Below are 21,850 nucleotides of genomic sequence, written 5' to 3' on the forward strand. Positions count from 1 at the left end.
ATAGATATAGATATAGATATAGATATAGATATAGATATAGATATAGATATAGATATAGATAGATATAGATATAGATAGATATGTATAGGGTGCTAGTCCTACAGTCAGGAAGACTAATCTTCCTGAATTCAAATCTGGCCTTAGATACTTACTACAAATACTTACTTACTTACTTGTCCAGATACTGACTCTGGACAAATCACTTAACCCTGTTTGCCTTCATTTGCTCGATCTGTAAAATGAGCTCAAGAAGGAAATGGCAAACCACTCTAGAGTCTTTGCCAAGAAAACCCCAAATGGGATCATGAACATCAAACACAACTGAAACTATTGAACAATAACAACAATAAAGTTGCTTAATAAATGCCTTGTCATTCATTCATTATTATCGATAACTAGTATCTACATAGTACCTTATTAACTTTGAATAAATAGAATGGAATTAACATCATCTAATATGAAATTCATTCCCTCTATTTAAATGCATTCCTATTATAACTATTTTAAGGCATAGTGCTGTCATTAAAGCCTCTAGGTAACACTTACTACCAAGAACATTTAAAAATTACAAAGAAAAATTTTCCAAATGTTCTATTCAACAATCATTTACTAAAAGTTTACAATGTATAAGGTACTATTTTAGTAGCTGAAGACATAAGATAAATATTTATGTTAATATAAAATAAAAATAAAGTCTCTGACCTCAGGGAGCTTACATTATAATTGGTGAATAGAAAGGAGAAAGACAAATACATAAATAACTGTGATACAAGGGAGACATTGGTATGTTCAAAGGAGGAAAGGTCGAGGAAATGTTTTAAAAGAAATTTGCAGAGGAAGAGAACACTTTCCAGCCAAAAGAATCAGAGGGTGCTACACTGGGGTAGAGGAGAAATGGTACACTAATTCTGGCCTGACAATCAACACCAAGAAAGCAGAGAGGTTCTCCACCAGCCAGCACCACACCATCTATATGCTGAACCATCAGTTACAGCAAATGGAGAAATTTTGAACACTGTGAATAAGATCACTTACCTTGGCAGTATACTTTCTAGGCATGTCCACATTGATGACGAGGTTGATTCATGCATTGCCAGAGCTAACTGTGTTTTCGAGGCTCTGAAAGAAAGTGTGGAAGAGAAGTATTAGGCTGCATACCAAACTGAAGGTCTACAGAGTCATTGTGCTTACTTCATTGTTGTATGCCTGTGAAACCCAGATAGTCTACCAGAACCATGCCAGAAAATTGAACTGCTTCCATTTGAATTATCTTAGGAAGATTCTGAAGATCACCTGGCAAGATAAGGTACTAGACACTGAGGTCCTTTCCCCAGCTTAACTGTCAAGCATTCAAATGCTTGAGATCCTAACTCCAATGGGCTGGCCAGAGCCTGAATGTCAAATGCAAGTTTACCTAAAAGACTATTTTACTGACAACTCACACAGGGCAAATACACAGAGATCAGAAAAAGTGGTATGAGGACACTATCAAGGTTTCTCTGAAGAACACTGAAATTGACTTGTGAGACATGGGAGACACTAACACAAGACCACCCACATCAAAGAAAGTGCTTCTCCATGAACAAAGCAGAATCTGTGTTGTTTATGTTTAGTCGTTTTTCAGTTATGGAGAACTCTTCACGTGACCTGATTTGGGGTTTTCTTGGCAAAATCACGGGCGTCTTTTGCCATTTCCTTCTCCAGCTCATTTTAGAGACAAGGAAACTGAGGCAAACAAGGTTAAGTGACTTGCCCAGGGTCACACAGCTAGTGTCTCTATCCACTGTACCACCTAGTTGCCCAGAATCCCAGTAGCACAAAGGAAACATGAGATGTGCAAATCTGCAGACATCTCTATCCAAAATGTTCAAATGAACTATTTATGCCCCACCTATGGTACAGCATTCCAAGCTCATATTGGACTGATCAGCCACAGTTGAACACATGGACCCTTGACCCCAACATGATATCATTGGTCCTCTTTAAGTGAGAAGGATGAACAACAGTAACAGTTGTAATTGTTAAGAAAGTTTTTCCTTACATTGAGACTCAAACTGCCTCTGAAAGTTTCATTCATTGTTCTACTTGTGGTGAGGACAAACAGAACAAATCTCATTTCTCTTTCATGTTATAGATCTTCAAATATAGCTATCACATCACCATAAGTCCTCTTTTCTCCAGGCTAAATAACTCTCATTCCTTCGACCAATTCCATATGTGGAAAATTAGAAGTGATCTGCAAATGTTAAAATTTTATAATAATTATATATGTACACATACATGCACATATAAATGGACATATGTACTCATACATGTAAGCTATTTATTTATATTCTAACTAATCTGTGAGATTACTTTCTAGCTTAAGTTCCCACAAGATCCTTAACTGGATATTATTCTACAATCCATTATCTACAATGGCAATGTTAAAACTTTCTGCTATTATTCTAACTCTTCTAATTTTAGTTCTACAATATTCCAACATTATTAATGGATCTCATCACTCTTCTTCTTGACATTTTCTTTAAATTTGCCATCACTCTATCAACATATTATTTTACCTCTCATACCTTTCTCATTCCACTAAAGCTATGTATATTATAGTATTCTATCTCCTCTTCTCTCTATTAAGTATAGGATATACTTAAATAGCAGATTCTTTCTCATGATTAAGATGTGGGATACTTGTAGCAAATGTTTAATGATTTTTTAAAATGCTTAACATAATATTTTTCATTTTTTGTTTTTATTTATATGAATAAAATTGGTCTTTAATTTCATTTTATATTTTGTAATTTACTGATATTTAACAAAATACCCATTGAATCCCTGATACATTCCCTGAAAACAATTAACTTGTCAAATGACAAGCATTCTTCTCCCACACTCATTCCTCCATTTTCCAGAGTTTATAATAGCTTTGTTTAGTGGAAAGCACTGTATTATGAGATATAGGAACTGAGTTGCATTACCAGTTCTGTATTTTAATAGCTATGTGATCTTGGGCTAGTGGGTGGCAAGTGACTTAACAGCTGGGCAGCTAAGTGGCCTAGTCCATAAAGTACTGTACTTGGAATCATATAGACCTGACTTCACATCCTGCCTCACTTATACCTTGTGACCCTGGGCAAGTCACTTAAACTCTTTCAGGCTCTGTTTCTTCATCTTTAAAATGAGGATAATAACAGCATATAACATCCCAGGAGGACCTTGTGAGGCCCAAATGAGAGGTTTATAAAAGTATCATACAAATGCTAGCTATTATGTCCCCCCTTCAGTGAACTCTAATGACTCCCTAGCACCTCCAAAATAAAATGCAAATTCTTTTCCCTGCCTTCCAGTTTTCTTATGCCTTATAACCTTCCAGTACTCAGCTGATCCAGTGACTAACCTCCTGGCTGTTCCTCATGCAAGACATTCCATCTCCCTACTCTAGGCTTTTGCACTGGCTGTACTCCATACCTAGAATGGTTTCTCTTCATCTTAGTCTCCTGGGCTTCCTTTATTTTATATTGGGATTTAAATAAAATCCCACCTTCTACAAAATCCTTTTCCTGATGTCAATGCCTTCCCTCTAAAATCATCTCCCAATTTATATTTCGTTTTTATATTTAGTCTAGGGACACACCAAACCCCCAATACAATTGTCTGTAAATCTCCTCCATTAGATTGTGAGCTCCTTGAGGGCTGGGACTGTTTTTTACTTTCTCTGTATCCCCAGTGCTAAACCCAGTGCCTGGTGTAGAGTAGGTGACTTGACTCCTTCATTTTACTGGATTATAACCCCTCTAACTTCAAAATCCTGGGTTCTTTCCATTGCACTTCACCACTGCCTAAGGGCAAGTCTGACCTTGAAGGTTTCTGGATGAAATTAGCGCCCCCTGTGCAGAGGATAATCTATGCTTGTATTAACGTTAGGAGGGTAAGATGACCTGTCTGCGGCACATGTGCAGGACGGCACATTCATTAGGACGGTCAAGGTCACTTTTAGAGGCAGTGTTACATTTCGGGTTTAGACAGACAAACAGACATAACAAATCCGAGTTTGGGTCCGGGATCTGGAAGGGCCCAAGACCAGAAGCGGCTGGTTCTAAGGCTGTGGGAGGAGCCAACCTGAGTGAGTGGTTTGGGCTCGCGAGCAAGAAATGGAGAACGACCCGGAGCCAAAGAATCGATTTCAGGTTCTTAATCGGCTGGACAGCTTCCCGGGGCCGAAAAATGGGGCTAATCTGCACCAGGTGAGGCTCGGAGGGAGCCCCTCGCCCGAGGGTTCCTAAAGAACTGGCATTAGAGGGGACAGGGGAGAAAAGAAGGTCCTCTCCTGGTGGACTGGAGATCCAAGGGGGGCATAGAGGTTTGCCTCGACCACGCAGGCGCAGGATCCACACGGCGCTTAGCCATTGTATCTGGCATAAAGTAGACGCCTAACAAATGCTTGGTGTTGTAGAAAGGGCTCCTCCAGGCTTAGGAAACAGACGCCGGCAACCTAGCGTGGGCAGGTGTTCCCAGGTCGGCGTCTCGAGGCCCCGCGAGATCGGGTGAGGAATGGGAAACCACCGCCTCAAAGGAGACCTAGCCGGCTTTCAAGCCCAGTGCGGGAGCCGAGGGTTCTGACTCGAAGCGCCGTTACCTCTGCGCGCAGCCAGAGCGGAGATCTCGCGATAAGAAAGAGCATGAAATCTCCCGCCCCAAGGTGGGGAGGGGCATTGTGCGTGCGTGCAGGGGAGGTGGAGGGGGTGGAAAAAACAGATGATGTATGAAGTGCGGGATGGGCCACTTGAAGTCTAAGGAGACCAGGCGTTAGCGGCACCTTCTCCCCACCAGGTTCGAAAGTGTCCTCCTGTCTCTTTAACAAACTGACAACCAAAGGGTGGGTCCCTCGAGGGCGGGCGGACACTCCCATTGGCCCGAGTGGGCTAGAAGTGGGCGTGGCGAGAACGCTTCTGTTTTTAGAGTCGGAGGCTACGGGTGAGGGGCTTGGTGCTTCATCCTTGTCTCTATTGGGGGAAGGAAAAAAAAAAGGCTCCTTGGGGAGGGGGCGAAGTGGGGCAGGGAAGGGCGCGGGCAGAGATCCTCGGCTCGTCCCAGGTACGGGTGTGGAGGAGCCCCCGAGGGCTCAGGGCGAGGCCCTGCGTGGGAGATGCCCCACGCGGCTGTCCCCGTCGGAGCCTACCCGACCGACTGACCGCGCTGGCGGCCGCCCCCCAGCCCCGGCCCGCCCCAGCGCTCTCTCTCGCCCCTGTTTTGCAGGTTCGTGGCTGGCATCATGGCAGACAGGGCCTTCACGAATCCCTATCCAGATTATAGCAAATCCCAGGCCTTGGGATACTTTGACACTTCAGGGAGGGTGAGTTTTTGGTTTTTTTGGTTTTGTTGTGTGGTTTGGTTTTTTTTGGTTTGTTTTGGGGGGGGGATTGCAGTGGGGGTGGGGATGTCATTCAAGTCCTGCCACTTTCCCCCCATCCCCTCTCAACAGGGCCTTGGCTCCGCAATTAGATTTTCCTGCTGGTAAATTAAAGGAAAGAGAAAAGGATCAATTAATCAAAACATTTATTAAGTTCTTATGAAGTGCCAGGCACGTGCGTAGCGTTTGGGGACGCTAAAAAGAGGCAAAAGACAGCCCCCTGCCCTCAAGGAGCTTACATCTAGTAGAGGAAACAACATCAGTCAACAGACACCTATTAATAACCTGCTATGTGTCAGGCACTGTGTTAAGTGCTGGAGATTTTAAAAAAGGGGGGGGGAGCAAAAGATAGTCCCTGCCCTCAAAGAGTTTACAATCTAATGGAGGAGACGACATGCAAACAACTATTTATGTACAAATAAGCTACATACAAGATAAATAGGAAATAATCAAGAGAGGGAAAACACTAGAAATAAGAGGGAAAGGCTTCCTGTAGACAGTGGGATTTTATTTTGAACTTAAAGGAAACCAGGAAGATCAACAGCCTAAAGGGAGAGCATTGCAGTCCTGGGGGAAGGAAGGTAATTTATTAAGTACCTACTATGTGCCAGGCACTGTGCTATGCAAAATACAAGTAATATCTCATTTCATCTTTACAACAATCTTGGGAGGTAGGTACTGTTATTATCCCCATTTTACAGTTGAGGAAACTGAGGCAGGTTAAGTGACAGGAAGAGGTTAAGGCAGCTTTGTTGAGCAGTGTACAGTGTAGTACAGTGGTCTGGAGGGCTGAAACAAAACTCATCTCTTTTCCCCCAAAACTCTCTCTTCCTGCCAACTTTACTAATACTGTAGAGGGGACCACCATCCTCTCAGTCACCCAGGCTCATAACCCGGGTGTGCCTCATCTCTTTACATACACTCCCAACATGTATCTAATGTGTTGTCACCTCTTGTCATTTCTACCTTCACATCTCAGTGAAGGTCCTCATCTCCTTTCTCCTAAACTATTGCAGTATCCTTGTATTTGGTGTCTGTCTCAATGCTCTCTCCATTCTAATTCACTTAAAGAGCATATCTGACAGTATTACTGAGCTCCCGCCTCCTTACACAATAAACTCTACTGCTCCCTGTTCCCTTCAGGATCAAGTAGAAAGTCTCCATTTTTTCCCAAGTCCTTAACAACCTAGCCCCTTCCTGCCTTTCCAGATATCTTACACTCCACTTCCTCCTCACCCTCTATGATCCAATTAACAGCACCAACTTGTCTTCTTCTCACCTGACAATCATCTCTGGATTTAATGTCTTTTCACTGTTCCTCATTCCTTGAATGCTCTGCCCCATTGCCTCCTAACTTCCCTGGCTTCTTGCAATACTCATCTCTTTCAGGTTCTATCAACTACAACACTTAAAATGGATTCTCAGCATTTGGCAGCCATGCTGATGAAGGGACTCTGGAGTTCATGTCAAATAAGTAAACGTTGGCAGAACTCAGGATGTTTAGCCCCAAAAAATTTGGACTTAAAAGGGTTGTCAAGGATTTAAAAGGGCTGTCATGTAGAAATGGGATTGGAATTTTTTGTTTTGCCCCAGAGGGCCAGACTAAGACTACCGGTTTGAAGTTACAAAGTGACCAAGTTAGGCCAAATAAAAGGAGAAGTACTAATGCTAATACTTTGAGCTGTTAAAAAGTAGAATGGGATACTTTGGAGGTGATACTGGACAATCTCCCTCAAGGCTGACTGAACTCTATTCAGCAGTGCTAGAGAGGCTATTCATTTTTAAGTACAAATTAGAACTAGAAAGTTTTTTGTGATTCTGTGGTACATAAAAGAAAAGGACTGTGATTGTGATTAGAGAAATGAGGTTGGATTTTAGTCTTTAAATGTCACTGCAGTGAGAAGGTCTTTGCAATCTTGAAATCTCATAGCTCCATTTAGCAGTTTAAGACTAACTCTGAATCTAGGCTAACTGAATATTGAGATGCCACAAAAATAGGTCCTGACTTGTTCCATAAAGCTGTTAAAACATTGCTTATGTAACATTACTTCATGCCAGAACCTCAACACCAAAGGCCCTGAGGATGCAGGGTGTGCCTTATATGTAAAATGCTTTTAAGGAGGAAAGTGGTATTCATAATTCCTTTGATGTTAGGTATTTAATTTTATGCTGTGCTATCATTTTATTTCTTTCCATTTTTACTTTGCTTTATTTCTGTTACTTCACCACAATAAGTTAGTTCTAAACCACTGAAGACTTTTTTTGTCTTTTTTTAAAAAAGTATTTAATAGAGCACATCTCTATTGTGCTAAGTCTAAGCCAGATTCCCCAGACCCAAAAAAATAATCACAATTTATTACACAACACACTTTTTCTGATAGGCCCCAGAAAACAAAATCAAACAAGCAGAAACAGTTCCAAAAAACATTAAAATACAGGGGATCAAATGTCAGAGATCTGCCCTCTTTAATATGTTAACTCCCAAATTTCACTTTAGACACATAAATAGTGGAATGTATCTAAAAAGAGATATTCTATGAATAAAAGAAAGTACTGGCATCTTTATTGACTTGTAAGCTAGTTTTTGAGAGTTTCTTCAGGTTATTTATTGCCACAGTAGCAAGTATTTAATGACTTGCTACAAATGAATACTGTACTACATCGTAGAATGGCTTTATTATATATTATAGGCTAGGCAAAAAACATATTTCTCTAATTGAAATACCCCCATCCAGTCTGTTTTTTTTTTCTTTGAAGTGAAATGAGGATGATAACAACAGTTTATATTGGCTAGGTACATGAGATTATATTTATTCCTCACCATATACTGTCATTGATTTATAGACTTTTTATGTGCATTTCATCCCAATAAACATATAATATTCTTAAAGCTTCTAACCTGATAGAAGCTTAAACGATATTTCTTATCTTAGTGAAACATAACATTGGATATTTGCTCCACAGAAAAATGAATAGTGCAATGAAGAAGTTATATAGGTGTATGTAATTGATAGTTGTGTGGCCCTGGTACTTGAAATTTGAATAAGATCAGTGGATCACTTTTTTCTTCCATACTACTCTTAATGAGTTTTTAATAACAAAAGTAGTTAAAATATACCTTTAGGGGAAATAATTGGGAAAAAAATATTGCTGTTTGACTAATAAAACAGCAGCTTGAAAAACCAGTTAATATCCTCTAATGCTTCAATTTTTAAAATCATTGTAACTTAATAGATTAATAGTCTGTAGACATAGAGTAGATAATACATGGAGAATTAAGCTGTAAAGTATTCCCATTTTCTGGAAATTTTATTTATCATTAGCTTTTTGTTTGGTTTATTTAATCTGAGAAACCTTTGTTCTATTGAATTAAATTAGAAGGAAAAAGAAAAGGGGTATTGTCCGTGTCTCAGTACTGAGAGTGAGTATGTTGTAGTGGAGAGTAGTATACTTAGAAGCTTCAACAATTACTAACCATGTCACCTCGGACAAGTGGCAGCTACTCTGAGCCTTTGTTTCATCATCTGTAAAATAGGGTTACTGAGATTTGAACTCTCTGTGGCAAGAGTTCTTGAAGGTTAAGTGCTTTATAAATTAAGTGCTATTGTCATCAGCAACAAGCATTTACGAAGAGATTATGTGCCAGGCACTGTGCTAAATGCTAGGGATACAAAAAAAATAGCAAAAACAGAGGCTCTGCTCTCAATGAGCACATATACTCTATGAAAACGTGTTTTACTATTGTCATCTACCTGAAACTTTCTAGGAAGGTTTAAGGAAATTATGTCACCAAGGCCCACTCAGAATGGCAAGCAATCATGGAACTCTTGAGTAATTTAACAAATAATTGGATGGTTTGGACAAGCAGAAAAAATGTGCTCCTAAAGGAAAATCAAATGCCAGCCCATTTATTTGGGAAAAATTCTCATTAAGTGCCCACTAAATGCCAGGCACTCCACTGGGCTCTGGGGATACAAATAAAGAGAATGAAATAATCATTACTCTGAAAGAGCTTGCACTCTCATGGGAATAGATATTTATGTAACATCTTAAGGTTTATTCACATTATCTTGCTTGATCCTCGTAACAACCCTGCAAGGTAAATGCATTATCCCCATTTTACAAATAAGAAAACTGAAGGAAAGAGAGGTTAAGGGACTTCCCCAAAGTTGTACAGCTAGTAAGCAGTGGAGGAAGAATTTGAACTCAGGTCTTGGACTCCAAATTTGACACTCAGTCCATCATACTGCTAGGAGAATCAAATATCCTGTGTTTTATCACATGTATTTTTTTTCTTTTTTAATATTTACAGCTTACTACTGAATTCTCACAACGTATAAACAATAAGATTCGAGAGCTTCTTCAGCAGATGGAAATGGGCCTAAAATCAGCTGACCGTCGGGACTGCACTGTCTACACTGGATGGGCAGGTATGAAGACCTCACAAGGAGCTATCTTTTACATGAAGACAAAAATATTTGCTGATCATTACTGTCAAGTTGAGTAAGCCACTAGCTTACTTCTTGTTACCTTTTCTTTCAAAGAGTTTTTACTAGCAGATCATTATCAATCTAGTGGGCAGAGCCTAAAAGAATTGTCAGTTTTATTTGGAAATTGCATTTGTGGGGAGTAATGCTAAAAATATAAGCATTTATAGAGTGCTTTAAAGTTTACTAAACACCTTCCTCTCAACACTTACGTATGACAGTCAGTGGAAGTCTTACCCATTGTACAAAGATTAGAGAGGCTTATTGAGGCTAAGTCATTTGTCCACGATCACATAGCTAGGAAATACCAGGCAGGAATCAAGCCCAGGTCTTCATACTCCAGATCTAGTGCTCGTTCCACTATGGCAAGCTAGTCAGTTGTAGCCTCACTACATTTGATGTTCTCGTTAACTGTAGAGAAAGTATGCTCTTTAATTTCACAGATGACACCCACTCTGGAATAGCCTGCTGCAGAAAGGAATTAGGATTCAAAATTACCATGAAAAGTCATGAAAAGAAGCAAATAATTAATTGTGGTAAGGACACTTGGTCTAAGAGCACACTTAGCTACAAGATGTGGGAGTGTTCAGACACATGGAAATACATCTTATTAACAGCACAGTACTCATGAGTCAGTAGTATCACACTAGTTGAACCTATATAGGATGGAAGCTCTATAAGTTAATCTTTCTATTGTACCTAATGCTAATCACACTAAGTTTTATCAAGTTTCAAAACTTGAGTCTCTGACAATTTAGAAAGCACTGAAAAGAAATTTACAAAGATGACTCAAGAGTTATACAGTGAACCAGTGAGGGAAAATAAAAGTACTGAAATTTTGCCTAGAGGAAGGAATCTGAAAAGAAGCTTAATAGTCTTGAAAGATAACCAATTTAGAGATCTCATATTTTCCTTTTCCTCTGAAAATAGAAAAAGAAGAAATAGGTTTTTTTCAGTATTTGGAATTTAGGTTAGGCATAGAGAAGATTTTTTTTCAATAGCAAGAGTAATTAAATATTAAAATTAGAATAACTCATACTTGCTGGGATACACAGAGTGACATAGATTTAAAAAAAAGGCTGGCCATAGAGTTAGGAAAACCTGGTTTCAAGTCTTCTGACAAGTACTGGGTATGTGAGTGAAATTTATGATTGTTTTTCTCTTGGTAGTTAAAAACAATAAATCAAGCCCAGATTTTGAATTCTCTCTTCCTACCATATCTAATGCTTATGCTGCTATTTCATTCCTAGAAAGAAGAAAATCTTAAAAATAATGTGGAGTGGTTAGGTGAATTTAAGGGTTGATAACAAATACCATTCACCTGTAAATCACCAATTCAGGGGGAATCCAGGGTACTAGCATCTGAGGGTTAAGAGTACCCAAGTAGAATATGGAGCTTTTATTTCAGCTTTTGATAAGTGGTTTGACCTTTTCACAAAAGCCTTCTTGAAACCAAAGTTTGAATTGTCATAGAAACTGAAAAGTGATTTTGTGTGGAGTTAAAAGAGGCTTCTTGGCAGAATGGGGTTTTACCCATACCGTACCTCTTCTGTATGCCAAGTTTACTTCGTCTTTCTCTTCCCAAACACCTATAGCATGTGTTGCAGCTTAAATAGCAGTGATACAAAGCAAATTGTCACACTAAACATTTGAGTATGTTTTCTGTTGCTGGGTATTTGGTGCTTCATAATGTTAATAGCATCATCCAGATAAATTTGTTTATTATTTTGAGGCAAATATCCTAATACTTGCTGGTGTTTTGATAAGTAAAATGCTTTGCAGTGCCTGTGTACAAACAACTTTAAGTTTTAGTATAAAATATAACTAAAACTTGCCACTTAACTATCCTAGACAATATTACTAAGTATCTTGTACTTATAAGAAGATAATCTTACTGCTCATACAAAATTATCACCTAGAATTTCATTTTATAGCAAAGGCATTCACAGCAGTGCTTAAATATGCTCTAACTATGTAATTAAATTATTGCTTATTCAGTTACTGATACATTTTGTTTTGTCTTGCTAGAGCTCATCTTAATCCTTTTCTGTCTTGTACACCACTTATTGTCCATGTTATTTATTCTTGAAAATTGCCCCATTTCCTTTCCTAAACTTATATATTATTGAGGCTTATTTTAATTTTGAATCTTGCAAGCACATGGCTGTTAGTAATGTACAACATGAAACCTACAAGACATTTTGGTATGCCTTTTTTTTGGTGGTAAAGTCTTTACTCATACTCTAAACCTAAGGTGATAACTTAGCATCTTGTTCAGTAATTGAAAACTCCCTTGACATAACTCTCTGAAAAGAAATACTCCACTAGGTCTGTAATGACAAAAGCATAGGGTATTCTTTCAAGATACAGATCGTAATTCATCTATACTTCCTTTTCCTGTGCAATGCCTATTCATATCTAAGGAGTTTCAATAGGAAAAAGAGAAGAGAGTAGCATAACAAGAGTAATGGCCTAGAAAAAAAAAAGAATTGGAGGATTGAAGGTCACAGTGAGCACAAAGTACAGAATTAGGGGTAATACGACAGAGGAAAAGATAGGATGATAAAACATTATGATCATGTAAAGGAACTTCAGGATTCATGACCATGGAAGTGGAACATCTGTGAGTAATGGCAAGAATAAGGTATGACCATCTCTGTCTGAAGGTGGAGTGGAGAAGTAAGCTATGGGATGAACTAGGAGATTAAGGTGTTTGAGGGAGGGAGTGTGGATTGAAGTATGGTTTTTGAAGTCCCTTAGGGTAAGGACAGAAATTGGGGTGGAAAGGAGGACTGAACCTGGCTCTGAACTTATTGAGGAAGAAGGAAGACTGTCCTTGCTATTGGTAGATACCAGCCACAAGAGTCTTGATTGGGTGATAAATTTAGATTGAGTAGCTTCAGAGGAGTAGAGTTTACTCAGTGAGGGTGGTAGTGAGAGAGTCTAGAAATGGTAATGGGAGCAAGAAGTATTCCACCACACCCAGTGAGTTGGATGGTGTGAATACGTGTACAAACCAGTACTGGAGCTGGCCAGGGATACATTGTTATCAGGAGGGAGCTAGGTTTCAATGAGAACCAGAAGATTGAGGGAATAGAAAAAGGAAAAGTTTAAGATGAAAGTAAGTTTGTTAACTTAGGAACAGGCATTCCAAAGAGCACAGTGGAAGGAGTAGGTAGATGTGAAGTGGGCATTGGTGAAAGGGAGGGGTTGGGATTGGAGGTGTTGAATAGGCATTTGAGTGGGGATGAGAGTAGGAGAGCAGGCAGGGGTTATGGGATGGGCTTTGTACAGTGACAACCAGGGGTTCAGAATCACTGAGAGGGGGAGAGTCAGGTAGGGTGGAAGTATACCAGTGCTGCCTAAACTGTGGGTCACGACCCGATACAGGGTTGCAGAATATTTGGCAATAGCCAAAGGTTTCTGAACACGTAACAACCAAAAATTAATTGATTAAAAATCAAATGCGTAATGAATCCGAGGTGTTTCTGGCAGCACTTGCCTGTGTTGTGTTGTGCAACTTCACTGCAGCCTTGGTTCTGAACACAAAGCATGCACACCTTGCACTGCATATGCCCTCAGGCCACACAACACCAACAAATGCTGCCGAAATGGGAAAAGGGGTCACTAGCGGAAAAAGTTTAAGAAGCCCTGAAGCATACTGCCCATTATAGAATGAGTTCAGGTAGATTATCAGTAAATGAAGAGAGGTCTATTGAGGAAACAGGTGATTCATGTCTTCAAAATCTTCCCTTGAGGTCCAATCTGTGGCATTTTGTGATGGTGTAAGGCCCAGGGGGCACAACATATCAGTCAGGAGCAGGTAAAGGTATGGCCTGGGAGGGTCTGGTCAGGAAGCAGGAGCTGGCAATTTAAGATGGATCTGATCTGGAAATGGCCTAAGTAGTACTGTAGAAGGCCCTAGAATGAAGCCAGAGGTCAATGCCTAGATCCCAGACTAACACAGGGTTCCCTGAGAAGTTTCAGGGATGAAGATAAAGGCCAGAGGTGAGTGTTCATTTTATTTATGCAGTGGTAAAAAGAAACATTTCATATGCAGAAAATGTCAACTCCTTTTGGTCTCTCTCCTTATTTTGGACTTCCTCTCAATATTTAGTTAGACTTTTTCAGCAGAATACTTAAAAGTTTGTATTGTTCACTACACTGTGTGAAGTAAACTTCAAAAAACCCCCCTAGACTTAAGCACACTCACTACTGTCTTTGTGGGTATAGAGTCATTCCTAAATACTAATTTTTTTAAAACGGGGAAAAATCTTGAAATTTTTACTTCAAGACTGAGTGTGAAAGCTTAACATCATCTTGCCTTTTTGGAAAAGAAGCAGAGGATGTAATAAAGTGATTAGAGATGTTTTATAGACTTTAAGCATACGGCTTTTTTCCTAAGTTTGGCATATTTACATAACTGGTATTTTATTATCACCCACAGTTAATTTCTGTGCCTCATGAAAGCTGTATACCTCGATTTCTGCCTTCCAGTCCTTTGAAAAGTCCAGAGAGTGAATACTAGGTGGTTAGTACTTTATAAGCAAAAAATCCATTATTGTCTACTGCCCATTTTGGAAGTTAACAAGGCTAATTTTAATTGGTTTTCTTGCAGAGTTGGAGATGAGCTATTTTGTTTATTCTGGTCAGGAAAGTAACTTATATGCCATACAAGAATTACTGATTTTCAGTGATCTGGAAAATCAATAAAATATACAAAACTAAAAAATACTGAACACAATCTGATCTTTGATTCAAAAAGCACTTTAATATTGTATAATACCACAGGATAATCATTATCAATGTGAGTTACCACTCAAGTGGTCAGTAGGAAAAATATTCCTTAATAGAGAGATCCTATTGATAGACTACTAGCTGTCATCCTTTTTTTTTTATTTTTTAACATTTGAACACCCAAAATGTGATAATATATTTCAATTGCAACTCCTATCTGGAGTTTATGGCCTAAATTTTACAAATGGAGAACAGAAAGTCATAAGGACAAAATAAGACAGTTCAAACAATGTCAGCATAACATCAGCTAGTGTATAGAGCAGGGGTGGGAACCTGCGGCCTCAAGGCCATATGTGGGCCCTCTAGGTCCTCAGGTGGGGCCCTTTGACTGAATCCAAACTTTCAGAACAAATCCCCTCAATAAAAGGATTTGTTCTGTAAAACTTGGACTCAGTCAAAAGGCCGCACCCAACAAGCTGGAAGGCCACATGTGGCCTTGAGGCTACAGGTTCCCCACCCCTAGTATAAAGCTTTTTAATCAAATCTAATTGGTTTTCAAGGTTTTATAGTGAGTCAAAATAAGGTGCTCAGATAAAAGTCATGAAGGGGAATCTGAAGGGGTAGGCAAGGGTACAATGTCTTAAAAAGTCTGGGGTGAAAGTTTTTTAGAATTAAAATTAAACCTTGAAAAGATTCCTATGGTTTATACATAAATGGAAAATGGAGTCTGCTAGCATTCTTTTGTATAATTCTTTCTTCCTAATCCTGTATTAATTTATTCAATGTGATTGCTGAATAGAAAATTAATTGGGCCAAGACTGGAGCTTTTTCTCATAATTACTTATGTAAAAAAGGTTTGTTGAGTATCTTCTCATGTAAATCATCACCCAGTAGCCTGAAATCAATCTGTAGCTCTTGCAGCTGCTAATAAGAGATATAGAAAATGAACAGCTTCAGCTTTTTTCACCAAAATCCCCTCTTATAAAATGTGGTACAATGAGGTGTAATACCATACCTAGTGATGTATGACATATGCAGGCAGTAGAGTTAAGATGTTCGTTCATTTTCCAGTTTAATCCTTCTACATTGAGCCTATAGAATCTCTTTGCCGGTCTCCTCCAAGTACTTTGGTAGAGCAATAGGAGAAAGATAGGACCATGTTTTTATCTTCCTGCTGGTTTTTCCATCTGGGTGTCTTTCTTATTATCCCCAAATCAACTCTTAAGCTATACCAAAAAGCTTACTCTCCTCTTCCTAATTATTCCATTTCTAATTTTTGTATTTCTCTGTTTCTCTACTTCCCAATCACCCCAAGTCATAACCTGAGAATAATCTTTGATTAGTCCCTTTCTTTTATCCCTGTCCATATCCTATCATTTCTAATTCCCAAATGTCTTTCATATCTGTCTTGTCTCATCCTTGAAAGTGATTTCTCTATTCCCAGATTTCTCCCAACACACTAAACTCAGGCCTTCCTAACTCCATGTCCAATGCTGTGCCAGAGGAATAATAGGCAAAAAGGTAATGAGGTCTTTCATGATTCTCTGGTTGTTAGTACTCTCACTTCCCTCCCCCAGATTACTTCATTATTTATTGTTTTTACTTTGTATACATTGTGTGTTTACTTATCGCTGTATATGTTGTTTCACCCAGTAGGATGTAAACTTAAGGACAAGAACTATTTCATTTTTGTCTTGCATATAGTAGGTGCTTAATAAATGTTTGTTAAATTGGCCTACATTTCTTTTTTAACTGTCAGATGATTTAACTCTTAGATGAAGTATATGGGGTTTTCAGGGAGGCCTAGCACCTCTGGAGTGAGGGCTTACCAAGGCCTTTTCAGGGCTGCTCATCTGCCTTTGGTGTCCAGCTGTTCCCCCAGGTCTCACCTGTGGCTCCAAGAAGCTGTGTGTAACTGCCTCACTTAAATCCAATTCATGCGCTATCCATGTCACTGGTCCTCTTAAACAGTGGACAGTGGACAAACTACATTAGGTGGTATTTTCAAACAACAATATTCAGTCACAACATTATTATATCTTAAGAGATATTTATTCTCTGCTTTGCAAAATACATAATCTTTGAGCAACTACCTCATAATGTGGGTCTTAGCCAGTGCTAACACCAGACTTATCTGTTGTTGTTTGTCCTTTGTCTTCTTTTTTTTGTTTGTTTGTTTTTGTTTTTTGGTGAGGCAGTCAGGGTAAAGTGGCTTGCCCAGGGTCACACAGCTAGTAAGTGTCAAGTGTCTGAGGTCAGATTTGAACTCAGAACTTCTGACTCCAAGGCTGGAGTTCTATCCACTGCCCTACCTAGCTGCCCCTGTCCTTTGTCTTCTAAGAGGATCAGTGATGTCCCCCCCATGATGTCTTCACTTACATGTGAATTAGATTTAAGTGAGGCATAGTTATGCAAAGTCATCAATCAGCCTTAGTCTCTCTTCCTGAGTCATTGAAGTCCAGTGGAAGGACAAAAGAAAAGAGGACTGGTGATGGCCCAGGATGCAGTGATGACCTTGGTGTCTTCAATATCTGACCAAGTTCTAAGTGCTCCACATGGCCTGCTTCAGCCACTTTCATGGCCTTTGGAACAAATTGGTCTCATAAGCCTGTTCTGCCAGGGGAAGTCTTCACGTGCTTGGGGTAGATATCCCCCTAGTTCACTATGGGTTTGAGGCTTGTCGCTTACCGTCAGCCTGGTTTATCCCATCTACTGAGACAGTTTTACCAGAGTGTGGCCACTGTACATGCTGCACCTTCTTGGAGCCACAGGTGAGACTTGTATGAATGAGCAGCCCAGAAAAGGGCTTGGCAAGCCCTCACATTAGAGGTGCTAGTCCTCCCTGAACACCCAGATGCCCTAGACCTCTCTGAAAGGAATAACAAACTGCTAAATGACTTCATTTTGTCATTTGATTCTTTTTATAACCATATTCATTGTCACCTACCACTCTAGAGCTACTGGGGTGTGTGAATGTGATAAAGAATGCAGAACAGTAAAGGAGAGCATTTTGGAATTCATTGACACCTAATTATAACCTTTTACAATAATTACTAGATGCCTGCAACACCAGGGTCGAGAAAGAGAGGCTGATTGTTATTTTCTCTGTGCCTCTGTGCCCTGATGTTCTTTTCTTGCTTGGTAGGGTAACACTTGGTTTTCTTCTTTGTGTTCTAAATCACTGCACCCAAGTAATATCCAAAACCAGAGTGTTTGCGTGAGCCATAGCATGCTGAAAGTCTGTGTATGTTTATTCAGTGAACCTTTAGTAATAAAAATCTCTGTACAGGACACTCTGCTACATGCTAAGACAACTAAAGACACAATCCCTGTCCTCAAATTTACAAACAATCAATGTAAAATCTAGTTGTCGAGATAAGACAAAGACACAAAATATAAACACGTGTATGTGTCAATGAGTATGACAGGACGACACTTGAACAAAGTGGCTGTTGTCCTTCATGCTCGAAGAGGATCAAAATGACGTCACTGTGTCAGGGTCAGAGTATGGTGTGTCTGACTGTGAAAAAACTGAGGCGTTGAGAGGTTAAGTGCCTCGCTCAGAGCCAAATTGCAAGGCTGGGATTGAAAACACATCTGATTCCAAGTCCAGTGCTCTTCTGCCTCCACAGAAACGTCTGGAGATAGTTAGAATTGAGTACAGGGCAATGGTTCTTACTCTCTGAAAGTATGGGGACTTCCTTTGTAAGATCATGGGTAAGGAACTTATATCTTTTAATGTCAAAAATTTCTCAGATCCTCATATGATTATAATTGTAATACTATATCTGTATGTTAAGGAAATAGAAAATGATAAGCTACAGTGAATTCAGTAACATTTCTAAATACATTTGTACTTTATTAAACACAATACTTACATACGTTTGAAAAACAGTAACGTGAAATACATTTTTTCAGTCCATAGAAGGCATTTTTGTGTATTTGCAAATACCTTTATAGTACCCTGCCACAAAATTGCAGGTGCTTATTAGGCATAGATTGAGAGTCACCGTTTAGATTTTAGGAGAGATCAGAATCAGAAATGCCAGTTTTAGAGTAATCTGTGTAGAAATAATAGAAGGTAAGCAAGGAAAGGAAAGTTAGGTGCCAGAGAAGGGACATTCAGCATTGTTTATTCATAAGGCCTTCACAGCTATTACTGATGCTCCTCAAGCCCCCAGATGTTGGCTTAAATAGGACTTAGCTGGTAGAAGGCTTAAACAAACTGTCTTCGAGCCATTCATTTGCATATTTGACCTGACTCTTGAGCTCAAAGAACGGAGACAGGAAAAAGTATATTGGTCATCAGTCAGTAAACACATATTTATTAGCATCAGTAAAGGCACTCTTCTAGGCACAATGAATGATACAAAGAGGTAGAAGTCATATATAACCTAGTAGGGAAAGTGAGACATGAATTAGCAGTTTAATGGACATCACTTAAATGCCGAATTAGGGGTATAGGCAGTGGAGCTGACAGGACCTGTAGAGGGCATCTAGTCCAATTTCTTCATTTTAGAGATGAGGAAGCTAAGTCTCTGGGAGCTTAAGTGACTTGTCCAAGGTCACACCTAGAAAATAGCAGCGTCTATGGCTGTTCTGATACAGGAGATCAAACAGTGTCTTTTTATGCTATTTACCTGATTGTCCAACAAAACGTTGGACAACAGTAAGTGTTCAATAAATATTTGAGCTGATCACTCTTCTGGTTTTCCTTTGACAGTCAAAGCAAGGGGGAGAATGTGATGCCTTCCATGTCTTCTCATTCCTTCCCTGGCTGCAGGACCTGGAATACGTGAGGGGAAAGGACATGCATGAGAATATTTGATGGTTCCTCCCCAGATTGATATTATTTAATTGGAGTCTCACAAACCATTTTGATATATCAATTTTCATCCCAGGATTAAACTTGTTCAAAAGCCTAGTCATTCACTTTTCAAGCAGAGGCTACAGCGTCTGTTTAGTGCATAGTGGACTTAGGTTCAAAAGACCTGAGTTCCAGTCTAAACCTGCTGTTTACTGACCATGTGATCTTGACAAACCATTCACCTTTCCTGGCCCTCATTCCGTTCATCATGAAATAAAACTTCTCACCAAAATGAAAGAGTTGGTAGATGGCCTCTGAGTTCTTCTTCAGCTTTCTATCTGTGATCATAGGTTCTTATGGTCTATAAAATGGGAATAATACTTGAGCTGCCCCCCTCCTAGGGTAGTTGTAAGGAGTTTGTCAACTACAAATCACTGTCTAAATATGAAGGCATGATAATCAATTGGTGGTAGTTATTTCATGCTACTGTGTGTAGAACATTATACAAAGAAAGTACTGGGAAGGGGGTAGGGATATTGGTCAGAAACAGAATATGGCCTGCCCTAAAGGGCTTTATAATTTAGTTGAATAGACAGAACTCAACCATAAGTGGAACTGAAGAAGCTTTCTTTAAAAAGCAGCATATTCACCAGCTCTGAGGTGTTGCAAAATAGAGGCATCCCAGTAAAATGAAGGGGGCACTAGATTGGAGCCTTGGATTCTAATTCTACAGTTGCCACTAACTGCGAGACTTTATCTTTTTAGGGTCTCATTTTCCTGGAGGGTTGAATCTGTAAGACCTTTTCTAACTTAAAAAAAAAAATCTGTTACAGTCAAAAGGTATGAACAATCTAAGTAAGGCTAGTCAGATGGCTTCCTGTTAGCTAGATGATTTTCAGTATCATATATTTATATGACATTGAGGAAAAATACATTCATAGGAAAGTGATTTTACAGATAATCTAATCCAACCCTCCCCCTCTTCCGCCATCTTATTGAGAAAATAGGTACAGAGAAGTATAGTTAACTCCACTAGTAACAGTCGTAGGCTTCAAACTCAGGACCTCTGATTTGAAATCCAGTGCACTTTCTGCCATAATTATTGAACTTTTAAGCTTCAGATGGGGCAAAATTGTAACAGAGAAGTTGTACAACTCAAATTTGCACAACCTGCTGCTCCCTCTGTCGGAAATTTTTCTATGTCCATACCATTCAAAATTATCTCAGGGGTCTATGCATTTATGTATAGCACTGACATTAATTAAGCATCTCCAGTGCCTCATACCAGTACCGATAACCTCAACACCATTCTGCTCCTAGAGTACATGAAGGAAAGAGAATATTTCCATGCCTAACCTAATATAACTATTGGGATATTATCTACAAAGTTGAAATAGTACTCTGACAAAGGATTTACATCACATTTATAAAATAAATGAAGAATATTAAGAATAACTGGGGCAGCTAGATGGTGTAGTGGATAGAGCACTGGCCCTGGAGTCAGGAGGACCTGAGTTCAAATCCAGCCTCAGACGTATAATACTTCCTAGCTGTGTGACTCTGAGCAAGTCACTTAACCCCAGTTACCTCACTAAGAAAAAAAAAGAAGAATAACCATAGAAATGCAAAATAGAAGTGTTTTATAAAGACCATCCATGGTTAGCCCCACCCTGTACCACTACTTTTTGCTACTTTTCGGTTTTCCTGTCTAGTGGCTTTTTTCTTAATGTTTACATCATACCCCTATATCTCCCATCCTAAAAAAAAAAAATAAAAAAAAACCCTTCATTTAACCCTACCATCCACTCAAGGCAGCATCCTTCACCTCACTCTTTTTTTTTTTTAATCCACAGCCAAACCACTAGAAAAAGCTTTCTCCATCTACTGCCTCCATTTCCTCTCCTCTGACTTCTCCACCCTTTGCAATCTGGCTTCTGTCCTCCTCATAATTGAAACTGTTCTCTGCCAAGTTACTAATGATCTCTTAATTGCCAGATGTGATGGCCTTTTCTAAATCCACATTCTTCTTGACCTCATTGCAGTATTTGTTGCTATTAACCACTGTCTCCTATTTACTTTCTGGATTTTCATGACATTGTGGTCTCTTGGTTTTCTTCCTTCCTGTATTGCTTACTCCTCAGTCTCCTGGTTCTTCTTGATCTCCATCATGTCCCTTAACTCTAGGTGTACCCAAGATTCTCTCCTGGCCTTTATCTTCTTTGTATGCTCTCCTTTTTTTTCTTTTTTTTTTCCCCAGCAATCACAGATTTTATTGTCACTTACCTACTTTGATTCAAGGCACTGGAGATAAATCTTACTCCAAGAATTTCAGTGGCAAGGCAAATAACCTCTTGCTTTGGTTTCCTCATTTCTAAAATGTAATTTCATCAGCCTCATTATTGCAAATGGAACCAT

The 21,850-nt window shown here is 39.3% G+C and overlaps 1 protein-coding gene across 4 annotated transcripts in view; it reads left to right on the forward strand.

The window, feature by feature from the left end:
* Positions 1–4,036: 4,036 nt before the first annotated feature.
* The window catches only part of LANCL1 (LanC like 1), a 41,699-nt gene continuing 23,885 nt past the window's right edge, over positions 4,037–21,850 (forward strand). Inside the window, exons 1-3 of one of the 4 annotated variants that reach the window (XM_027873856.1) lie at positions 4,037–4,238; positions 5,251–5,347; positions 9,717–9,834. In XM_027873856.1, coding sequence (XP_027729657.1) covers positions 4,219–4,238; positions 5,251–5,347; positions 9,717–9,834 — 235 coding nt within the window. In that variant the 5' untranslated portion in view covers positions 4,037–4,218. Of the gene's footprint in view, positions 4,239–4,728; positions 4,825–4,902; positions 4,969–5,017; positions 5,089–5,250; positions 5,348–9,716; positions 9,835–21,850 lie in introns of those variants that run through there. The other 3 variants (XM_027873853.1, XM_027873854.1, XM_027873855.1) reach the window with 3 other exon arrangements.

The sequence above is a fragment of the Vombatus ursinus genome, unplaced genomic scaffold (assembly GCF_900497805.2).
Source record: "Vombatus ursinus unplaced genomic scaffold, bare-nosed wombat genome assembly UNPS02014802.1, whole genome shotgun sequence".
Taxonomy (NCBI): domain Eukaryota; kingdom Metazoa; phylum Chordata; class Mammalia; order Diprotodontia; family Vombatidae; genus Vombatus; species Vombatus ursinus.